The sequence below is a fragment of the Triturus cristatus genome, chromosome 11, assembly GCF_964204655.1.
Source record: "Triturus cristatus chromosome 11, aTriCri1.1, whole genome shotgun sequence".
Lineage (NCBI taxonomy): Eukaryota > Metazoa > Chordata > Amphibia > Caudata > Salamandridae > Triturus > Triturus cristatus.
Genome location: NC_140594.1, coordinates 654,679,939 through 654,702,220, shown reverse-complemented (window position 1 = coordinate 654,702,220; position 22,282 = coordinate 654,679,939). Strand labels below are relative to the sequence as shown.

The 22,282-nt window shown below is 47.6% G+C and overlaps 1 protein-coding gene across 1 annotated transcript in view; it reads right to left on the bottom strand.

The window, feature by feature from the left end:
* The window catches only part of UBXN7 (UBX domain protein 7), a 485,766-nt gene that overhangs the window by 143,185 nt on the left and 320,299 nt on the right, over positions 1–22,282 (bottom strand). The window contains exon 8 of the mRNA XM_085634185.1: positions 14,119–14,246. Within this exon, the coding sequence (XP_085490311.1) occupies positions 14,119–14,246 (128 nt within the window). The remainder of the gene's footprint in view (positions 1–14,118; positions 14,247–22,282) is intronic.

Here is a 22,282-nt window from a genome sequence, read left to right as displayed (position 1 = left end):
CCTCCTCCGGGACATCGGGGCCTTCATCGAAGAAGTCCACTGGTACCAGATCTGCTTGCTGCGCCATGATGTGTCGTCGGGCCTGGTGATCACAGATGGTCTTTTTAGATCTAAAAGAGGTGCAGGTTTGGCAATTGTTCTCGTCGTGCTCAGGTGAGAGACACAGGCTACAGACCTTGTGGTGGTCACTGTGTGGAAATGTATCTCCACATTGTGGGCAATTTTTAAACGGAGTACTTTCCATGAGCTGTAGGCCCGAACGGCGTCGATAGGCCCAGCGGCCCGGGTTGACGACTGTAATAGAGTAGTTGAGGTGTGCGTCGAAGATCACGTGATCGAAAACAATACCTTCGAGATTTAGATAGTTTGCACGTCGAAAAGGTTTGGAGAATATGGTGCCGAACCGGAGCGCAGAAGTTACATCCGAACCCGATGGCGGAAAAAAACAATCTGAGGATGAAGTCGATGCCCATGCGCACTATCGTCCAAGGGAGGTATCACCCATCTCGTGACTACAAAAGACTCTTCCAAGACAACAACAAAGTGCAAGCATCCGAGCCCAACACCAGATGGCGATCTATGCAGTGTACAATCTGCAGCTCATATGCCTCGAACATTGATATTCATGAAGAGACCATTGGCTGAACATCAATTAGCCCATACGGGCTCCCCAACAAGTGACTGTGTTTTTGTTGAAGGCCACTTGCAGCTGAGGATCAAGGAATGACCAGTCAAATATGTTCTTGCTGTTTCACCATAACAGTTTGCTGTAAGATGAAATTGTGTCACCTATTGCAACAAACTAACTATTGCATTTCAAGTCAATTGCCTCTTGCAAAGTATTTAACCAAAGCATCTCATTCTGAGAAAGTATGTTTTGATACCTATTGTTGATTCTAAAATAAAACAACCATATATTTTTATATACAAACCATTGGCCTAGAGTTCAGTTCTTGAGTGTGTGAGACCATTTGCGGACTGAGTGTGTAAAACAAATGCTTTACACTGTCCTCTGATACTGCCTTACTGCTCGACCAAGCTACCACTTTAGAGAGTAAAGTTATATCTAACTTTAGCCTCTGCCAAACCTCTGGAGACTGTAAACTCTGTACACACTGTACCTATTTGGGGACAGAATATACACAGAGCCACTTTCTTACAGTAAGTACTCGACTGGCAGAGTTAAGGTTCTGGGCATAGACTCCGAGGTCTCCCAGGGTCAGGTACGTACAGTTGTTACACCCTCAGCGGCACAGGGGCAGTCGGGTGGAGAGAGAGTTAGGCCCAATGTTAGCCTATGGCGGGCAGGGGGCCTTTGGTTGGTGGCTGCTAGCAGGCAGGCCACGCGGCTGTGGGAGCTGGGCTCCTGGTCACTCTCTCAGGGCAAGTAAGATAGGATAGAGGTTGCACTTCCAGGGGCACTCGGGCAGCTGGTGCAGGGTGCTTTTGAGCCATCGGGCGCTCAATGGATTTCAATGGAGAAGCTACCAGATGAACAAAGGTTGCAAGCTCGGGGACGGAGATTCTTTAGGTGCGACCACCACTTCGAGAGGTAAGTTGGGAAGCTGTAGGTTAGGTAGGCACCCAGGAGTTGGGCACAGGGGGCCCAGGTGCAGGGGTGCCTTTTGGCGCCGGGAAATCTTACCCTCTGCTGGTCGCGGTTGGAGGGGCCCCTGGTTCTGAGGCTGCAGGCGTCGTCAGGAGCGTCGAGGAGGGCCCTTGGGTGCTGGATTATGGGTCACAGTCGCCAGGGGGACATCCTTGTGGTCTTTGTCCAATCAGGCACAGGCCGGGCTCTTCAGGCGCAGAGTGTGCAGGAGTCGCGGTTCCTGGCTGGCACCAGGGGTGTGTTGCTTGCTTTGAGCAGAACCACTGCTCGGAGTCCCAGTCTTTTAGAGTCACAAGGCAGTCAGGTTCTCTGGGGTTTTCGAGGTGGCTGACCACTGGAGACGCCGGGATTTAGCAGGAGCAGGTTCGAGGGTCAAGAGGCCTGTAGGGCTGGGGCCAAGTCAGTTGGTGTTGTCCTCTTGTTAACAGCTGCACAGCAGGTCTTCTTTCTTCTTGTTTGTTTCGGATTCGGGATCTGAGGAAGGAAGGTTCAGGGCGCCCCTAAATACTACATTTAGAGGCGTTACAGGTAGGTAAAGGGCAGGGACCAATGGGTCCCTTCCCTGGGGTGGGTACACCCCCTATCCTGCCACTCTCCAGTGGGAAGGGGGCCGGAGCCTAGTCCTGGTTGGGCAGGGCTCCCCATACTCAAGATGGCGAGAGCCCTGAGTTGTGCTTCACCTCGCCTCCCCACCTGAGGGGTGGGGTTGGCAGAGGCTGGCACACCCCCTTTCCTCACTTAGACTTGCCCACCAGTCTTCCCGCCAGAGTGGGGGTCAGAACCGGTGGTGACCAGTTGCTGAGTACAGCAAGTGGTCTGGTGAGGCTCACAAAGGCGGCATGCCTTTGAAGCTTCCCCTGCCCATCCTGGGGGAGGAGACCTGGCACCTCGCCCAGGATGTGCATTGTTGCAGGCTCAGGAGAGCGGTTGGCTCTCTACCCAGGGGGCCAGCAACCGGTCTGCTGGGTGGCAGCCTAGGCAGCCTCTCAGTCAGGACACTGGTTGTGGGTTAGTTTCAGGGGGCAACTCTAAGTTGCCCTCTTTTGTGCATTTTACATTACATCCCACACTGGCATCAGTGTGGGTTTAATGTGCTGAGAAGCTTGATAGCAAACTTCAGTCTTCAGTGTAGCCATCATTGTGCTGTGGAGTTCGTAATGACAACCTCCCAGCACCATACACTCTTAATGGCAGCACTGCACTTACTGTGCCCAGGAATGGACCTGGGTACAGGGCTCATGCACCTGTACCCACACCACTGGCATAGTGCACCCAGCTAGAGGGGTGACTGAGGTATGTCAGGGCAGTGTGTTGGTGGGCATGGCACACTGGGATGTGTGCCATGTCAACTGTTTTGTTCTGTACCAAGACACTCCGCCTGCAAAGGCAGTGTTTGTGTGTCAGGGTAAAGGGCCTCTAAGGGTGGCACAATAAGTGATGCAGCTCTTAGGAGTCTTCTCTGGTCACAGTGCTCTGGGTACATGGGGTACCATTTACCAGGGACCTACCTGTGGCTAGAGCTGTCAATTGGGTTTTGTTTTGAGGAAGGAACACAGGCCCTGGGGTCCAGATTGGCAGGGCCCCAGAGCACATCAAGTCAAAGAGCATCAGTAGTCTGGCAACAAAAAAAAGAAAGGGGGACGGTTTACTGCAACAGAAACCCACTTTCTCACAGTGCCCAAAAGACCTTCGGAAAGTGCTTCGTTGAAGGGGAGCAGCGACTCCGCAGAAGTAGCTGCTGGCTGAAGCACCTCTGTCAGGAGGTTAGTCCTGACGGCCACAGTAGGGGGCATGAGGTGTAGAGCCTCGGCCGCCCTACGCAACACCACAGCATAACTAGCGCCCTCCTCCGTAGACATGGTAGGAGGAGACACTATGCCAAGGTCTGGTGAGGTATCCAGACCACTGGCTTCCCCCAACTCCTCTGCCCAGTCCTGTTCAGACTCGCCATCAGATGCGAGAGGGTCCTCAGAACCCTCCCAGTCCAATAAGGAGCCGGGACATGGGCATAGAAATCCCCGAGCAACGCCGAGAACAGCATCAATAGATGCAGTCCCGACGCCGGATCCCCTTTGGAGCTGAAACCGGGGCAAACGTCGTCCCGAGTAAGGGGCGACGTTGGAAGTGGTGCCGGTGGGGGGTCGACATCAGAGGAGGTGTTATGAGGTCAACCGGCGTCAGCCCGGATCCAGGCCTGGATCGATGGGAGTCCTGTGACACTGGGGCCGGAGCCGGCAGCGACGCTGGGGCCGGAGCCGGCAGCGACGCTGGGGCCGGAGCCACCGTTGATGGAACGCGAGGACCCCCAGTCGGGATCGTGGGGCCCGAAGGCGCACCAGCGGGACCCGACGGCCCAAAGAGGCGAGCCATGGACGACAGGAACTCTTGTATCTGGGCCAGAGTCGCCGATGGACCCGGAAAGGGCAGGTAGGCCGGCGGCGACACCGCAGGCTCCGCCAGAGCCGCGGGGGAGGCACCACCCACACCCTCAGCCGCGTCACCAGCGAGGGGTAGTCTGAGAATGATGAAGTTTCTTCGACTTCTTGTGCTTCGCCTTACCTGACCCCGAGTGCAAAGACTTGGATCCCGAAGATCGATGATGACACTGCGCACGGTCCCTCGCCCGGGACCTCGAATGGCACGGAGCCGACTGACTTGGGGTCATGGTCGCGCCCCAGGCAGAAAAGACACTCAGTGCGGATCCGTCACCGACATGCAGTGACAGTCCTCGCAGGACTTAAAACTGGGCATCCTAACAGCACCAGAAGTCGAAGACTCGATGAAAAAATAGAGACAAAAAGCCTCAAAAAGTCAGTCAAAAAATGACTGTGGGTACCTGCTCTTCCCGGATCGGCGCTTTCTGGCGAGGAAAAATAAACAACTGGCATCAGCGCGCGTGGGCGGCGTCTAAGTAGCGCCCGCGACATCATCTCGGCGACGACAGACGCAAAGCCGCACGACGCCACCTACCGACGCGCAGGGGTACTGCTGATGAAAATGTTCCAGTTCCAGTCTGATGCCTGGGGGTAATTGTAAGGTAAGGAATCCATCACTATGTGTTTCTTTCAGACAGCTTTTGTAAAGCTTTACCCTGCTTGGCATGACAAACTCACACAATGTTCTCTTGTGCACACCATATAAAAGCACCTTTTAAGTCAAAGCTGATAAAGTCTCTGGACTGCTTTCAAAGGATAAGGCAGCCACCAAGGTGACTGAGGGTACAACATGAAAGGTGAATATTTAGGGGCTCATTATGATGTTGGTGGAACCAACACCAACAGCACGTCGATGTCATTCCCACCAACATCTGAAGCATTGGTCACAACGCCTCATTACAATGCAGTTGGTCCGTCCGCATGGGTGAGTGACTGACCACTGCGGTTCCGACGGGCGCAAATAGCCCGTCGGCCCATCGGTCGGAATGTAATTCGTACGAGGGCAGTGCCTGCTCAGGCACCGCCGTAGGGATTACGATGGGCCTTTCCGATGGCCTTTTAATGGCAGTCCAACAGCCATTGAAAGGCTATCGAAAACTGACTTTGGGTGCCCATAGCAGGGCCCCCATTCCTCCGCTATGAGGCCAGGGAGGCATCACAGGTGCCCCCACAAACATCCATGCCTGATGTGTGACAGGGTGCAGGGATGTTTTAAAACATTGCAAACACATGGAGATGATGGACAGAGCGCTGACACTTTTTAGACACTCACCCCCATTCACAGATCCGGGTTGAATACATCATTGTTCTTTTGCTCACTTCGCCACTCCAGTTTGGACCCAGCCACATGCAAATCAGTTTTGACCCTGTGCCTCATGGGATCAGTCCAGCCCGAACAGCTAGGCCAGGTCCTCCCTGGACTGGAAACAAGCATCCTGGGACCGGTTTCGGGGTAACACTCCTCATCAGCCAAGCTAGCTTGAATCCAGTGGCAAAGTGAGCAAGGCACCCACATCTGGGCATACCCTGCAAACCTATCACGAACAAAGAAAACACAAGGAGATGGACGATGCCGGTCAGACACTCGCCCGACCAGCATCGTAATTAGAGCCTAAATGTGGAAGGTAGAAGGCTTGAGTCCTTACCACCAATTTGCTTGCTAAGATGTGGTGTAGGGAGGTTGTAATGATAGTGCATGCAGTTCACATACATACAGAAGTGATTGCAATAAGGAAGACTGTTTTTATTGTTATAAGCCATAAGAAGCAATTTTCTATAGGCTCAAATGGTATGTAGATAAGAAATGTGAGGACCCTTTGTGGCACAATGATGGGCATTGGAGGATATGTGAATTATGCCTTTCAGAAAACACATCACAACAGGTGATTTGAAAAAAGAAGGCCACGCTGCAAGAAGAATATCCATTATCTGGCGAAGCAATTTGTAGGAGCTCAATTGTCGCAGTGTAATCTCCAAGCATGGAGGTGTAGGTTGGGGAGATTCTGCTGCAGGATCCTCACACCTGCCTCACCTAAGACAGGAGGCTGTAGTGAAGATGGATTAGAGGGTAAATACTCAGAAACAAGATCTTAAGATACCATACTCTTCTGGCCAGTCAGGGGTTTACAAAGTTGACTTGGGCACTTTCTGTCCTGATTTTCCTCAGAACTCTAGGCAGAAAATGGAACTAAGGGAACACACACCGGTGATCGCGTCCCATCATAGACAGAATGCATCTGCCAGTGAACTTTCTGGAGAAAATTTTAGTGTGTAGTAACTTTGACAAAACACATTCTCAGTGGTGGCTAATGGTTCAAACTGTGGTATGCCCCACTACTTGAAGATGCTTTATGCCACCTTGGGATGAAGAAGCCATTCATGATCTGCTAGCTGGCATCTGTTCAGTTCTTCTCTGGCATTTAGAGACCATGTCAGTTAATTGCTCCCAATAAAAATCTTCTGCTGATCCAGCTACCACCAAAGGTGCTAGGTCTCATGTCACAGGTCCCAGGACCCCATCTCACCATGCTTGTTGCAGTACCTAAAAATGGAAGTGTCCTGACCCACCATGAACCGCAGGTAGCACCTGTGGGACTGCAGGACCAGTATATGGAAATATGCACCATGCAAGTCCAAGGACACCATCCAGTCTCCAGGATCCAGGAACAAGAGAATCTGTGCCTCAGTGAGCATTCTGAATTTGTCCTTCCTCAAGGTATTCAATAGCCAGATGTCCAGTACAGACCTGAAGCAACCATTCTCCTTTGGCACAAGGATGTGTTATAAGTAAGAACCCTCATCTCTCTAAGAGTCCGACACTTGTTGATGGCACCATTAGCAAGAAGGAGGTTGACCTCCTGTATAAGAACTGAGGCATGATCTGCTGAAATATGACTTGGTATGTAAGGGGTAGGAGGGAACAAGATAAATGGCAGGGCAGAAACAATTGTTAGCACCCACTGATCAGACATGATGGGTTTTGAACTGGGGAGGAAAAATTGGAACCTGCACCCCATTGGCTGGCTATTTGTCTGGGAAGACAATACTGAGTGGCTTAGGGCCGCGGCAGCAGGGAAGGAGGTAATGGAGGACTACTGTCCCTTCTGATGTGAATGGCTTTGACCACTACTGTGTACTTTGCCGCAAACATTCTGGGTCTCTTGCCGCACCCACTCAAAGTTGGCGTTGCTCATCTGTTAAACCCATCTAATAATCCCCTAAATTCCAAAACTAATGGTTGAAATTTGTGTATGGTGACAGTAACCTGGGGAGGATGCTGAGACATGACTATCTTTAAATTATTGCAGTGCAGAGTCCGCCTTTTCCACAAAAAAAGCCTTCAACCATCAAAAGGCATGTCCTTTGTGGATGATTGGATTCCCATTGAAAACTCAGTTGCCTGCATCCAAGCATGCCCTTTAAGTACTAAACTGGTGCCAACAGTGCAGTGTATGCAGTCAGTGGTGTTAAGGCCAACCAGCAGTACATATTTCGTTGCACCCTGTCCATCCTGAATCATTTGGTCAAGTGCCCCACTGAGATACAATGGGCTGGTTGGCAAGATCTTACTTAATATGTCCTACAACATGCAAGTGGTATATGCCCAGGAGGCAACTGCATTCAAAGAACCAATGGTCAAGCCTCCCTAAACAGCACATATCTCTACCAAATGTTTCAATATGATTAGATGCTCTGTCTGAAAGAGTGACAGAAAAAGCTTTTTGCATTCTCATTCAATTCAATTCAAAAGACCTTTATTCGAATTACTTGAATTCATAAAAGTACAGACATAAAAGCAATTCATCATTACAATATACACAACACAATATCTCTAAAAATTATAAGGAACTAAAACAACAGTCTTTCAGGGATTTTCCATCATATTGCGTACACGAATTATTAATCTTAAAAAGGTACTAGTGCGAAAAATCAGTTCCTCAGAGTCCAGAGAGAGTAGCATTTGACAAGACTCCATAACAGAAAGGGGTCTGTGTTTCCTAAAATAGGGTGTTAAAAACCAGTTAATGTATTTTAGATAAAATTTACAAAAGAATAAAAAGTGTAACTCATTCTGCTTACTGGTGCTATCACAGGGGCACGGGTTACGGTCAATAGTTGAGTTGTAACCCAAAGGGAAACCCAACATGAATTTTATGGAACCTGCCCTTAATCGAAATAACAAAGACCTCTCCCAACTAGTCATAGGAAGGGTAAGATAAAGTGGGAGAGGTTGCCTGGGCAGGTCATTCTCAATATATCTAATAACCGTGGCTTTCAATGTTTCCCTTTCCAACCGTTCTGCCTCATAAAGTGCATATAGTGCTTGTTTGACCTCTACCTTATCTTGGCATCCAATACTGGAGGGATCTACAAAGAGGTCACCTTTATTCACGGCGCTTAATGATTTTAAAACTCCAGCTAACCATGGGATTAAAAGCCCGTGATCACATTTAAGACAGTCTTTGATTATGTCTTGTGTTAGTGAGGCTGCGTTATTCCTCCAAATTCTCAACCAGAATAAAACTGGTCTGCTTCTAATGAAATCACAGACGTATGGGAGGTTTAGCTCTTTGTGGCAGATAAATTCAGAGGTCGAAATTGGGGCACCCAAAACTTTTCTGCAGAAACGTGTCTCTTCTCGTTGGATGCCGGGATTTTTAGCAGTAGCCCAAACTTCGGCCCCATAGGTGGCAACAGGAACACACTAATTTAAAAAATTTTAAAATAGCACTGGTTGCACCTAGTTTCTTAGGGCGTGGGAGACTCAGTATAGAGTTGATGGCCTTCGAGAACTTGCTCGTGGCGTGGGCAGAATGCCCGCTCCACGAGTTGTTCGCAGCGAAGGCCACCCCTAGGTATATAAAAGAATTTACGGAGTCAAGTTTATCAGACCCGATATGGATGGTGTTAAGTTTCCGTTTACCAGGTCCGCATGACATAACAAAGGATTTTTTAAAGTTCACACGCAGGTCTAAGCCCTCCATATGGTGTACAAAATTTTCCACAAGCACACGGAGGGCATTAGGGGTGCGGCCCATAAGGACCGCATCATCTGCGTATAGTAGGACTGGCAAGGGGTGCCCCTGAACAGTTGGGACATCTCTGGTTACTTGTTTTAAAGCCTTTGCTATGCCGTTGATATAAACAATGAACAACAGGGGTGCTAAAACGCACCCCTGTCTTACCCCCCTGCCAATTTTTATAGCACCAGAAACTTCTCCACCTGACCCAATCCTGACTTGTGCCCTAAGATCGGTGTGGAGATATGCCAAGAAGTGTACTAAGGGCTCGTCCAATCCATAACTGAGAAGCATTGACCACAGTTTTGATCTGTTTACCAGATCAAATGCGGATGAGAGATCCATGAAAGCGAGATATATAGGAGAGGATCGGGCAACGGTATACTTGTCAATTATTAATTTTAAATTCAAGCATTGCTCGACCGTGCCCACCCCACTCCTGAATCCCATCTGACATGGGTCCAGTAGGTCAGAATCTTCAGCCCACTCTACCACCCTATTATAAATAACTCGCCCAAGTATTTTTAGAGTATTATCCAGAAGCGAAATTGGTCGGTAGTTTGCTGGATCTGACCTGTCGCCCTTTTTATAAATTGGAACAATAATACTAAGGGACCACGTCTCGGGGAGGGACGCTCTTGACAGACTATTAAAAACATTATATAAAATTGGTGCCCATAAATCTGTGCTGTGTTTTATAAAATCTATAGGTAGGCCATCTGGTCCAGGGGCCTTGTTACCAAGGCTCTCTCTAATGGCTGTCGCCACCTCAGGGAGATCAAACCGTAAGTCTCCCAACTGTTTCAGATCCAAGGTGATTATTTCTTCAGCGGGAGCAGCATAAATGTTGGAGAAGTGGGCTTCCCAGGTAGGGCCAGTTATATTGCAACCAATAGGGGATACATTTTTACCCATATCGCGCATTTTCCTAACAGCGGGCCAAAATTGCCCGCTGCTCTTCAAATTGGCGCTATCAACCAGGGACTCCCACTGTTCCATCAAAAGTGCCGCCTTCCTTTCAGCTATTTTTTGTTTATAAAATTTCCTAGCTGTTTGTACCTCCGCTGTGTTCCTTGGTTTGGTGGTTAATGCCCTGCGTAATTCCCTATTTGCCGTAGAGCAAGCTGAATCGAACCATCTAGGGTCCTTCGTCTCGGCGGGTATGGGGACTAACAAATAGTTTTTAATTGCCACGCATAATTTGCCAAAATCGGCAACTATTCTGTGACAATCCTCATCCATTAATAGACAGGAGTTTACCAATGCTAGGTGGTCGTTCTTTACGCGGTCAAGTAGGGCTTCACAGTCAATTCTCCTCCATTTAAGACGGAGGCCGTCACCCGATGGCGTGATATCTCTAGCGCCATTGAATTTAACATATACTGGGCTAGGGCCCAAATACAAGGTGACTGTAAGGGGATTATGGTCTCCATATAGGGTCTCTACCACATTTGAATCAATGACACAGTCTGTTAAGTGGGGGGATGTAAAAATAAAATCAATCGTCGATTTTGAATCTCTCCCTCTAAACGTGGGTACGCGGGTCAGTCCTGGGGATTGGCTTGCTTCCATAACATTGCTAAGAATGTGTTCATTTAAAATCTTAACAAGCTCAATACCTCTGCGATCTACTAGATCGTGGCAACTTTTGTCCTCTGATTGGTATTTATCTGAGATTTTTGCATTAAAGTCACCCCCGATGAGGATCCCTGACTTCTCGCCTGGGCCTATGTTCATGTTTGCATCAAGGTGTACCAATAAATTAGAAAGTGCTGCATAATTCCTATTTGGTATCGAATTAAAATCATTATTATAAAAATTGATTAAATAAATCAAGGTCTTTCGTTTATATTCGAGAACCTGGATATTTGGGTTCCCGAATGATAGATCCTTAAAAGTGCCACCAGCCAATATTCTGATCCCAATAAAGAGTCCTCCCATTGCTCGACCGTGAGCGGGCTTAGAGGCGGGTACACTAAAACAATGATAGCCCTCTAAGTACACATTCCCTATAGCCCAGGTCTCTTGAAACATAATAACATCTTTGCCGTCCAATAGCTGGACCCATTGGGGGTCAGACAATCTTGATTCAATGCCTGCAACGTTCCAGCTAAGGATGGACAGATCATAACCACTTTGCCTGCCTAGATGTTTAACAATGGTGGTCTGCCTGTAATTAGGTTGTGGCATTAATGTTACGTCCTCGCATGCAGCTGGGGATTTAACAGTAATAGGCTGTGTGGCCATAGGTTGAAATGGGATAACATTAAAAAGTGTGGTTCCAGGCCCCACTGAAATCGGGGATGCTAACGTAATGCTAACAGTGGTGGCCGGTAAATCAAAAGGTCTGCCACAGACATTCTCCACCGATGATATATCGATCAAAGTTCCAAGAGCATTGGTAACATTAGTAACATTATGGGCCAATAAATTATCCAAGACAGCCCGATTGTTCAATGGCTCGTCCAATTCAGCAGCAGTCGGGGTAGGTAACTTAGGAGAACTGCAAGCACCACAATCCACAGCCATTGGTTTATCACTAGGGAGTCAATCGACCCCATCCAAGCCATTCAGGCAATTAAAGCAATTAAAATGGAAGTAGGGCCTGTCTTGCACCTGAAAGTTTGGACGTTTTGCATAATCCCTATATCTATGTCTATGTTCCACCCTCACCCACTCATCTGATGTCGGGATATGATGCGTATGGGTAGGGGGGAAGAAAAAGGATACTGGCATGGTCTGGATAGTAGAATCCGGTGACCTGTTTGTACCTTTGCAAATGTGTCGCACAGTGCCCGGATCCTTAAAGCTTCTCATTGCTTACTAACACCTGCATCACAAAGGTTTCAGGCATATGGGTGCTGTGTCAGAAACCTAGGGTCACCAGAGACCAGCTTGTCACCCGAATAAAGGTCGTAAGAGCTGAACCTTGCTTTGGCCTAGAAGTCATTAGGTTGTCCATGAGGGGTTCTGTGGATGTTGACCCTGGCTGAAGAATATCAGTCAGTAAATTAAATTCAGTTTAAACAGTTGTAAATCTACAACTTCTGCTGCTCTGCACAAGGCGTAGGAGGTACTTTCTTACATTTGTGGGTCGTCTCACCCAGTTTCAGGAGCAGAGTCTAGCCCACGGCTGTTATGTAGGTGTAAGTAAAGTCCTTCAAAGAAGTAGTTCGAGAAGAGCAATCTCCCTCACCATCCTCAGTCATGTGGAATATGTAGCATGCTGTGGACTGCATCAAAATGGAGTCTGAATAGGGCCACAGCCTTTGGTCTTACTGGCATCAAGGAGAGGGTTGAAAGCCAGGTACAATCATTAATGTCTCTGCCTCAGTAATTTCACAGTGCAACAAATGTCTGGCATAAGTCAAAGTTGGTTTGGGATCAGAGACCTACATCAGAACTAGATATGGTAGGCACCAGTGGAGAGAGCTGTGGCGCCAGCACAGAGGGGCCAGTGTGGACCCTGGAAGTGGTGTGAAGGCCTGGACCAGCATTAGTACAAGCCCAAGGGGGGCTGGTGGCATTAGTGAAGGACACACTGCAGACATCCGATTGGAGGCCCTGGTGCCTTTGGGAGGGCAGAAGGCAGTCCAAAGGGTGCAGGTAGCATCCCAAAGCCTTGCAGCTTAGTCTCTTTTAAGGCCTCAACCTGCTGTGGAGCAGTCAATGGCACAGGGAACTCTGATAAAGTTACAGCAGGTCTCAAATGTAGCAAGGACCAAAGGCATAGATAGTATGGCAAAAACGGAGGACCCTGAAAAAAGAACGTTTCTCAATAGACAGCCAATGTAGTGCTACATGACGACCAGAGACTGTGTGAAGAACAGGCAGGAATGTAAATCAGCTGGGCAGGAAAATTATGGAAAACTTGGAATCGAGTAAGGAAAATAGCAAAGAAGTCCAAGATAGCAAGAATATCCATAATCAAGATGAGAGCGGCAGATTAGACTACTCTAATAAGCCAGTCCAATGAAAGAAGAGGTAGGATTTTACCATGGCAGTGTATGTAGTCGATATAATTAGGCGGTACTTTTATAATTTATTTGGCAAAATGCAAGTAATGTTCAAAGAAGAAGCCAAGACTTGAGACTCAAAAGGAATAGGAGTTGAGCAAAGCTGAAAAGTTCACCAGGCAGAAGTCCAGATCGATGGCAGTCTGCAGACAATCAAAATCCTGGTTCCAAGCCAGTTATGCTTGAGTCAGTTTTACGATATTCAGGTGACCACTACAGAAAGACAGTAGCAGAGTTTAGATTGTGCTGATTCAGAGTGCCCATCATGCAACGGAAGAGAATTATGAAGAAAACCATCAATAAAAAAAAAATTCAGTTAGTGACAGCCATTTTAGTTCAAGTAAAACACCAAATCATTGAAAGAAAAACTCAAGGCATTAAAAAAAGTTTTTAAAACCGGTATTTTGAGAAAAAAAACGACAAACATGAATAAAAGATTTAATCTCAATTTAATCTGAGTCCCCGCATGACTGCCCACAACAGACTGGGAGCAGGCCCTGTCCCCTATTGCGAACAGCCAGGGACTGTACGCAGTGAAGGTTGGCAGGCTGTGGAGGCTTGGCCTCACAGCCTGGTGCTGTAGCAAACCCCTGACCAGCACATCCTAAGTCTGTGCACGGTGGAGGTTGGCTGTCTGCATAGGGATGGAATTTGGTTGTCTTATATTATCAAGGAAAAAGAAAAACAAACAAATGAACTGAAATTCACAGAAAAATAAAAGCCAAATTATGGTTAGGATTATTAGAAAACCTTAAAATTCTTAAAATCAGCTTAAAACACAGTTCAATTAGAACTGTTACAAATGTGCAAGGGGGTGGATAAGTAAAAGAACACTGCTATTCTTCATGAGAACTTGGAATTCTGCTTGCAAACGCTTACAAAGTATTAAGGACAAGGTTCCCATATTGCAGAAATGTATTTTGTGAAAGAAAGCATAATGGTGGCAATATTCTGAACAATTTCATAAATTTAAATCTGAATAGGCAGTTGGGAAGGGCTCAATGTCAATCGGAACCTTTCCTGATCTCTTTACTCACAGAGCACACGCGTTTCTTTGGCGGACTGTCTGAAAGTCCATCCAGCTGTCCGTGCTCAGCCAGGAACCCAGTCACTTGTTCCAAGAATGAATTCACATCAACCTGATGCCACTCCACAAGCTTTTGCCCTGTGAAAAAACAACAGAGACCTATGAAATCATACCTATTTAACAACATTTGGATTTTATTAAGTGGCCTAAACTGCTTTAAAAAATATTTTCTCAGGCTGTTCTCTACTGGTAACAGTCTTTCTAAGGCGTTCATTTCAATTACCAAACTTTTAATACAGCTCAGTGCGACTCTGGGAAGGACAATACCATTCTGCTGCTGGTCTGGACATTTCTCAAGCCTAGACAAGGGAACATTTACTTATAATCTGGGAGCAGTAAAACAATGGCAAAAAACCATCAAAAACACAATGTCAAAAGCAACCTACCAATGGAGGCAGGGTAAAGGAATATGCTACTAACCGGTATGCATCTGTTCTTGGCATGTAGAGCTGCAGATCTACACACTTGTGCATAGATCGCCATCTGGTGTTGGGCCCGGATGCTTGCAGTTTGTTTTTCCTCTTGGAAAGTCTTTGGAAGTCAAGAGGTCGGTGACTCCTCCTTTGGATCGTATTGCGCATGGGCTTCGGCTCCATCCTCAGATTGTTTTTCGCCAGCAGGGAAAGATGGAGCGTAGTAATAACAGTGAAGATGCCCATTTGTGTGCTATCTAAATAAGATAAACTGGGTCAGATACATGTAGCCGGAGAGGCGGGTGGGCGTGTGTAGATCTGCAGCTCTATATGCCAAGAACAGATGCATACTGGTAAGTACCATATTCCGTTCGAGGCATATGAGCTGCAGATTACACACTTGTGCATAGATTATATAGCAGTACCCACCGTTAGCGGCGACCACCCGTATTTGTTGTAGTGGTTTGAAATAATGTTTTGAGTACATCCTGGCCCACACTAGCCTGTTGCTTAGTTTGCACATCTACACAATAGTGTTTGGTGAAAGTGTGCGGTGTTGACCATGTAGCTGCTTTGCAGATATCATCTAATGGGATGTTCCCTAAGAATGACATGGAAGCCCCTATTTTTCGTGTAGAATGGGCTTTCGGGGGAATGGATAGCGTTTGCTTTGCTTTGTGGTAGCAGATTTGAATGCCTTTTACAATCCACCTAGCTATCCCTGATTTTGAGATGGGGTTGCCTTTGTGTGCTGGAGAGAAAGAGACAAACAGTTGTTTGGTCTTACGGAAAGGTTGTGTTCTTTGGATGTAGTAGAGTAATGCTCGTTGGACATCTAGTGTGTGAAGAGCCCTTTCTGCAACGGTCTGTGGTTGCGAGAAAAATACTGGTAGTTCTACTGTTTGGTTTAGGTGAAAAGGAGAAATGACTTTAGGGAGGAATTTTGGGTTGGTACGGAGAACAACCGTGTTGTGTTGCATTTGGAGAAAAGGTTCTTGAATGGTAAGTGCTTGTATCTCACTGACCCTTCTAAGGGAAGTGATGGCTACAAGAAAAGCGGTTTTCCATGTTAGGAATTGTAGTTCGCATTTGTGCAGAGGTTGGAAGGGATGCCCCATTAGCCTTGTGAGAACGATATTTAAGTTCCACACAGGTGAGGGTGGTACTCTGGGGGGAATTATTCTTTTCAGGCCTTCCATGAAGGCTTTAATGGCAGGTTCTCTAAAGAGTGATAGATGTTGCCTGTTTTGTAGGTAAGCTGCAATAGCTGCGAGGTGTAGTCGAATGGACGTATAGGCTAGATTGCACCTTTGTAGGTGGAGTAAGTAGAGGAACAGCCAGAGATGGAACCGGCGTCGACCAACATCGAAACGTGCCGGATCGACGACCCCTGAAGAGGACTCGTCCGCCCGGCATCGAGTCGACCTCCACCGAGGTGGAAATCTGCAGGGAGGCACGACGTTGACTCTGAGTCGAGCTCTGCATTGTAGCAGTATCCAGCAACGACGCAGGGAGCCCCACAGGGCTGAGTGAAGACGCTGCAGGAGGGCCAGACGTCAGAGTGGGATGCCCCTCTGGGCGTGTCCCGACATCACAACGACTCCAGAACCGGAGTCAAGGCACTAAATCGGCAGAGAGGGCAAACCCACCGGCGAACCCCCGGCCTGAGTCCCTAACCCCACTGTGGGGCCCGAAGGCACACCAGAGAGGGGTGCCCCAAAAATTACCTGTAGGGCCCTCGAATAGTCCTCCATTTAGGTCCGAGTCGTCCCATCACCAGAAATGGTGGGTAGGCGTGGTTCGACTCCTGAGGGCCCGTGTCCGGTGAAGAAGTCACGCTTCCGCGAGGTCAACGACCTCCGTGACTTCTTCTGGTGCTTACCATAGGCAGACGAGCGACGTCCGCTGGAAGAACTACGGGACCTGTCTCGTACAGGAACTTCAGCGTGGGATGAAGAACTGCGCCGCTTGGACCCCTTCGCTCGAGACAGAGGTGGGTGCCGTGAGGATTTGGACCGAGACAACCGGGCAAAGATCAACTTCATCCGTCGTTCCTGCAGACTTCGGCTTCAGCTGCCAGCAGGCATCACACTCCCTGGAGTCGTGGTGCTCATCCAAGCACCACATACAGATTCGTGTGAGGCTCCGTCGCTGACATCAACCACGTACAGGTCTCACACGACTTGAAGCCCGCAGGCATCGGCACAATGTTCCAGACGCGAAAGGGCGTTGAGAAGGCCTGAAAAACACAACAGGCCAGGTGAACCGCTTCTCCCGGATCCGCATTGGGACGCAGAAAAGAAGAAAACTGACGTCATCGTGCCATTGGGGACACTTGTATGGCTCCATTGACGTCACTTCCGTGGACGACATCAGGACGCAGCTGGGCGACGCCACCCCCCGGGGCGCGCAGAGGTACTGCTGGGGAAAAAGATTTCCGAATCCAGTCTGACGCCTGGGGATATTCTAAGTTAAGGAATCTGCAGCTAGATGTCTCGATCAGCTTCCCACGATGTGGATAGTCTTCCTCATACTCCGATTGACGCAGATTTTCGAAAGCAAGACTCTTGTGGAAAATATATTTTCTTTTTCACTAGTGCGTTTTTACATTCTATTAATACAACTCATGCCTTATGGGATCCGTTGGGGCAGTTATTGCAGTTGTTTCCGGAGGCTAGTAGGTATGAACCAAGTCAGTTGATTTTTGGATGGGAAACAGGTGGCTTGGTTAATCAGATGTGGAATGGACACCACTGATTCGATTGATCGAGCCATGGTGTCTACTCTGGCGTTAAGCCAGCGAGCCTGGCTTCGTTCTACTGAATTTTCAGAGGCGGTCCACTCAGCTTTAAATGGCATGCCATTTGATGGCGTTCATTTGTTTGGTGCTCATACAGATGCCGCTTTGCGTAGGTTTACAGACAGTCGGGGTAGCTCCTCTTGTTTTGTAATTTGGCTCAAAACTGCATTATGGTATGCTTTCTGCAATGTAACATAACCAGACGTGGCGTTCCTGCTTTTGAAGTCCTCATTTCTTATGGTATTTTTGCTGTTGATGACAGGATGTTTATCTTTTAGTCCCTACATGGGTTTTTTTCCTTCCTGTCGGTAGGTTTCTTGGTTGTCTCTGCTGAGGAGATTCTCACACAAGGTGTTTGGTTCCATGGTTTCTTTCTCATGTGAAGTTGATTATCTGTGTTACCTGCAGGTGGCTGCATTTGCAGTAGGCTTATTGCCTTTTCTTTTCACGAAGCATGGGTCTCTATTGATATAGGACCCGACCTGGAAATTTATTGGAACTTCAGTTTATTGGATCACGATTTTCTTTCGATACCTTCTTGTTTTGTTTCAGCAAGTTGTATCCCTTAGATGTTATGGTGCACAATTTTTGGTTCCCTCCTTTTGGAGTGTATTTTCCTCTGCTTGTTTCGGGATGTATTCTTCAATCGTTGCAGATTGCGAACATATTTATTTGTATTGCCTTGCACTGTATGGTATCAAGGTATTTTTATTCCTGTAGGTTTACTATGCTACTCCAGTAGAATAAAGAGTGTCTCCATCTATGTGGATTTTGGTGTCTTACACGCAAGTTGTTTGTGGTTCATTTTGATGGTTTTCTTTTACAAGAGAAATCTTTTCTAGTGTTTTTCCTTTGAGACAATGTTACACTTATCACTCCTAGGTTTAAGAGGTTAGGTTGGGAAATGCTGCCAATTACCAGTTTTTGAGGAGGCAGGTTTTATTCCCTTCCTTGAGCGATCATCATCTGATTTACTGACGGGCTAAAGCTATAGTCGACTGAAGGAAGCTCTCTTTTCGGTCCCTCCCTTCAGTTTTAGGTTAAGTCCTGTTGTACAGCTCCAACTCCTTTCTATTTGGGAGGGCTTATTTCTATTATGTACAGGCAGGTTTGTACATTTTGGATGTAATTTTGCTCTTTGTAAGGGTACAGATGTACCAACATTTTTTGGCTGTCTCCGATTAGGAGACAGTGAGTATCTTCTTCTCTAGTCCTTATATTATGGGCCGTATATTGATATACACATTTATTGGGCAATGAATATGGAAATCTGCATAGGTTTTTTGTATTTATATGGATCATATTTATGTCAGGTGTATAACGGTATAATAGTTACCTTTCTGTTGCGAGACAGTTGGTATTATTATAGTGTAGATACCTTTCAGCTTATTCATATATGCTGCTGTTCTTTTCCACCTCTGTGGGGTTACATGATAGGTCAGCCTCGCAGTTCACTCTGGCGGTCATTCTTTTTAGTCAAGAGTAGATCTTGATTTTAGCAGTCCTTGTTCTCATTTTTAGTCTGTCAGACATTTCCATGGATACTTCTTTATCCATGTTCCACTATACTCTGGTTCAGAAATCCAGTGTTGGGGTGTTTCAGACTCATGGTCCTTTTATTCGGTCAGTGATTATTACATATGACAAAAGGTTTATCCTTCTTCAGCTGTGATTAAGAGGGTACTTTATGACACATTTTTGTGCAAAGACACCATTGTTTTTTTCGTGTGGTTTATTTTAACTGATGACTGGCGTCCTTCACTTTGTTTATTCTGTTCCTGCTGATTTACCTCTAGATCAGCGGTCCATTGTGACTCATCAGTTCTCACTGTCTTGCTATCAGGAGCTTTACATTGGTTTGTTCTTCGTATCACTTTCATATTCCTAATTCATGGTTTTACTTCCTCAACGAGGTCTTGTACTTGTGGGTACGACTGATGTTTGTGTGTGGATGAAGTTTAATCTCCTTCTCTGGAGTTGCATATTGCTGTGTCTACAGGAGGTTTCACTTTACTTTCCTGTGGTCTTTGCCACGGTTCATATAAATAGTCTTTCCTACATGTGTCTGGTCTCTTTAGTTTAGGCCGGCATGTTGCCTCTAAAACGTTTTGTAGGATTTGGTATCTTCTGCCAGGATTTTGTCCGGTTTTCCTCGAGGCTTTGTTTTTTTCTGTGCCAGCGGGGTGGTTTCTTATTTACATTGTCTATGGTCATTGCCACGATTTCTTTTATATTGAGCCATGCACCAGTTCATGTAATTGCTACGTATGTCTGGTATGGGACTAATTTCGACAAGCTAGTTCTCTTTGGGAACTTTTGTAGGATTGGTTCGTAGGCCCACCTCCTGGTTGGGTATAGCCATGGTATTTAATTCAGAAGTTAAGGAATCTGCGGCTTGATGTCTCTATCAGATGGAAAAGTTACTTACTTCGGTAACAGTGTATCTGGTAGAGACAGTCTAGCAGCAGATCCCTAAAGTCCTGCCCATCCTCCCCGCTCTGTGAATGACATATGATGTAGGGGGTTACTCCCCTTTTAGTACTGATTTTATACTCCAGTGATCACTATTTTGTGTAGTGGTATGGCACAACAAACGATGTAGTTGTGCCTCATAGCTCTTATTCTGGTTTTACTATACCCTTAAATTCCATTTGTGAGTGTTTGGTAGAGAAAGAGGTGTTTTCTTCTGAAAGACTAATTTATGCACCGCTGTGGTATGGAGAGGGAACGATTAGGTTAATTGGAGTGGTGAACCTTTTGATGCAAGTGTGAATACAGAGGACACTACCCCTCCCTGGCCAGCCTACCGGTATCCCCTAGGGTTTTCCTTGAGAATCCTTTGAAACATCCGCAGGTATAGGAAGCTGGGTTTCTGTTTCAGTAACCCCCCCACGTTTTGCCAGATTTCTGATGCACTTTGACTTGATGTACACTGGGTCCCTGCCAATCAGGTTCCCAGGGCCTGTGTTCTTTCCCCAAACTGTACCTTTGTACCCTAAATTGGAAACTCTTTGGACACATGCAAGTCCCTTGTAAAAGGTATCATGGGTACGAAGGGAACTGTGACCAGGGAAGGCCTCTAAGGGATGCAGCACATATTATGCCACCCTTAGAGGTCCTGCCCTTAACACACACACTGCCATTACAGGCTGCGTGTTTGGTGAAGAGAAACGTTTAGAGTCGACATGGCACACATACTTGTGTGCCTTGCCTGCCACCTACTGCCTAGGGTATAGGTAAGACACTCCTCTAGCTGAGTGCACTATACCACTGGTAAGGGTACAATTGCATGAGCACCGTATCCTTACAGTGTCTAACTCCATTCTTAGACATTGTAAGTGCAGTAAAGCCATTTATAGTATATGGTCTGGGAGTTTGTCATTACGAACTCTACAGCACCATAATGGCTTTACTGAATTCTGGGAAATTTGGTATCAAACTTCTCAGCATAAGAAACCCACACTGATGCCAGTGTGGGATTTATTATACAATGCACTCAGAGGGCATCTTAGAGATGCTGCCTGAAAAACGACCAACCTCTGCTGGGTTCCCTGACTAGTACACGCCAACCTGCCACCACGAGACCTGTTTCTGGAACCTGGGGTGGGAACCTTCGCTTCCTGATTCCAGAAACAAAGCCTTTACTTAGCAGAGGTGGTAACACCTCCACCAGGCCAGGACGAGTCATATGTGGCAGGGGAGCTTCAAAGGCCTTGCCGCCTTTGTGTCACAACCCCCAGCCTCTCCTATTATCAGGAGCAGGCCCCCTTGCTGTCTCCCTTCCTTTTTGGCAGAAAGACAGGTGGGAAAAATTAGTACAGCCCAGAAGGTGTGCCCCCCCCCCCTCCCCCTCTGCCAACCCCACCCCTCAGGTGGGGGAAGCGAGGTGAAGCCCACTGTTCAGGGCCCGCTATCTTGCTGGGTGTAGTAACCCCAAGGTCAGTAGCCCATTGGCTACTAACTTCGAGACCCCTAAAATGCCCCCTAAATATAGTATTTAGGGGGCAGCCTTGAACCAAGAAGACAGATTCCCGCAACCTACGAAAGAAGACGCCCAGCAGAGGTGATTGCAGACAAGAACTGACTTGGCCCTGGCCCGTCTGGAGTTTCCAGAGATCCTGCGCCAAAAGTCTTTGTCCTGCAGCCAGCGACCTCCAGAACCCTGGGAGGACTGACTGCCTTCAACAAAGACCAGAGCTCCTGTTAACAGCAGCTCTATTCAAAGGAAACTCCCAATACAGACTCTGAGCCTGCGGAGGACAAAGAAACCGGACGCCTGGAACCACCACTGCACCAGACGCCTACATCCCGAATCCGGGTGGCCAACCGGTCCCAGCGAGGTCCCCCAGCTCTCCATAGTCAGAGTTCACTATGGGTTGACCCCTCCCCAGGACTCCCCGTCGTCGCCTGCAACCTCTGCATTGAGAACCCCACTACTCCCCCAAAAGCGCGAGTGGCCCAGTAAGGTTCAATCCAATCTCAAAAGACACCCCTGCATTCAGCTGCCCAACACTCTTCAGACGAGAACCTGAGGAGCACCTACAGCCCCAAGCCTTCCAACTTACATGCCCAGCTGTTGGTTCCTCCTGTAAGACTTCCTGGATCGAGCCTGTAGCCAAAATACTAAACTGACAACTCCCATTGAAAACAGGGCACCAGACACCAAAACAGCACCCTGCACCTGACTGACCCTGTGCCGCTGTGGGTGCACCTGGTGTGCTAAACTGGATCCCCTTTTGCTCTGAGCTCAAGTCCAGGAGCTTTGCTCCTACAACCTTGTGGCTTGCTCGTGAGCAGCCACCAACCAGAGGCCCCCTGTCCCCCATTTGATAACATTGAGCCTCCTCACTCTGCACCCAGCCTCCATAGTGCCGCTGAGGGTGCTCTGAGAGTGCATCCTT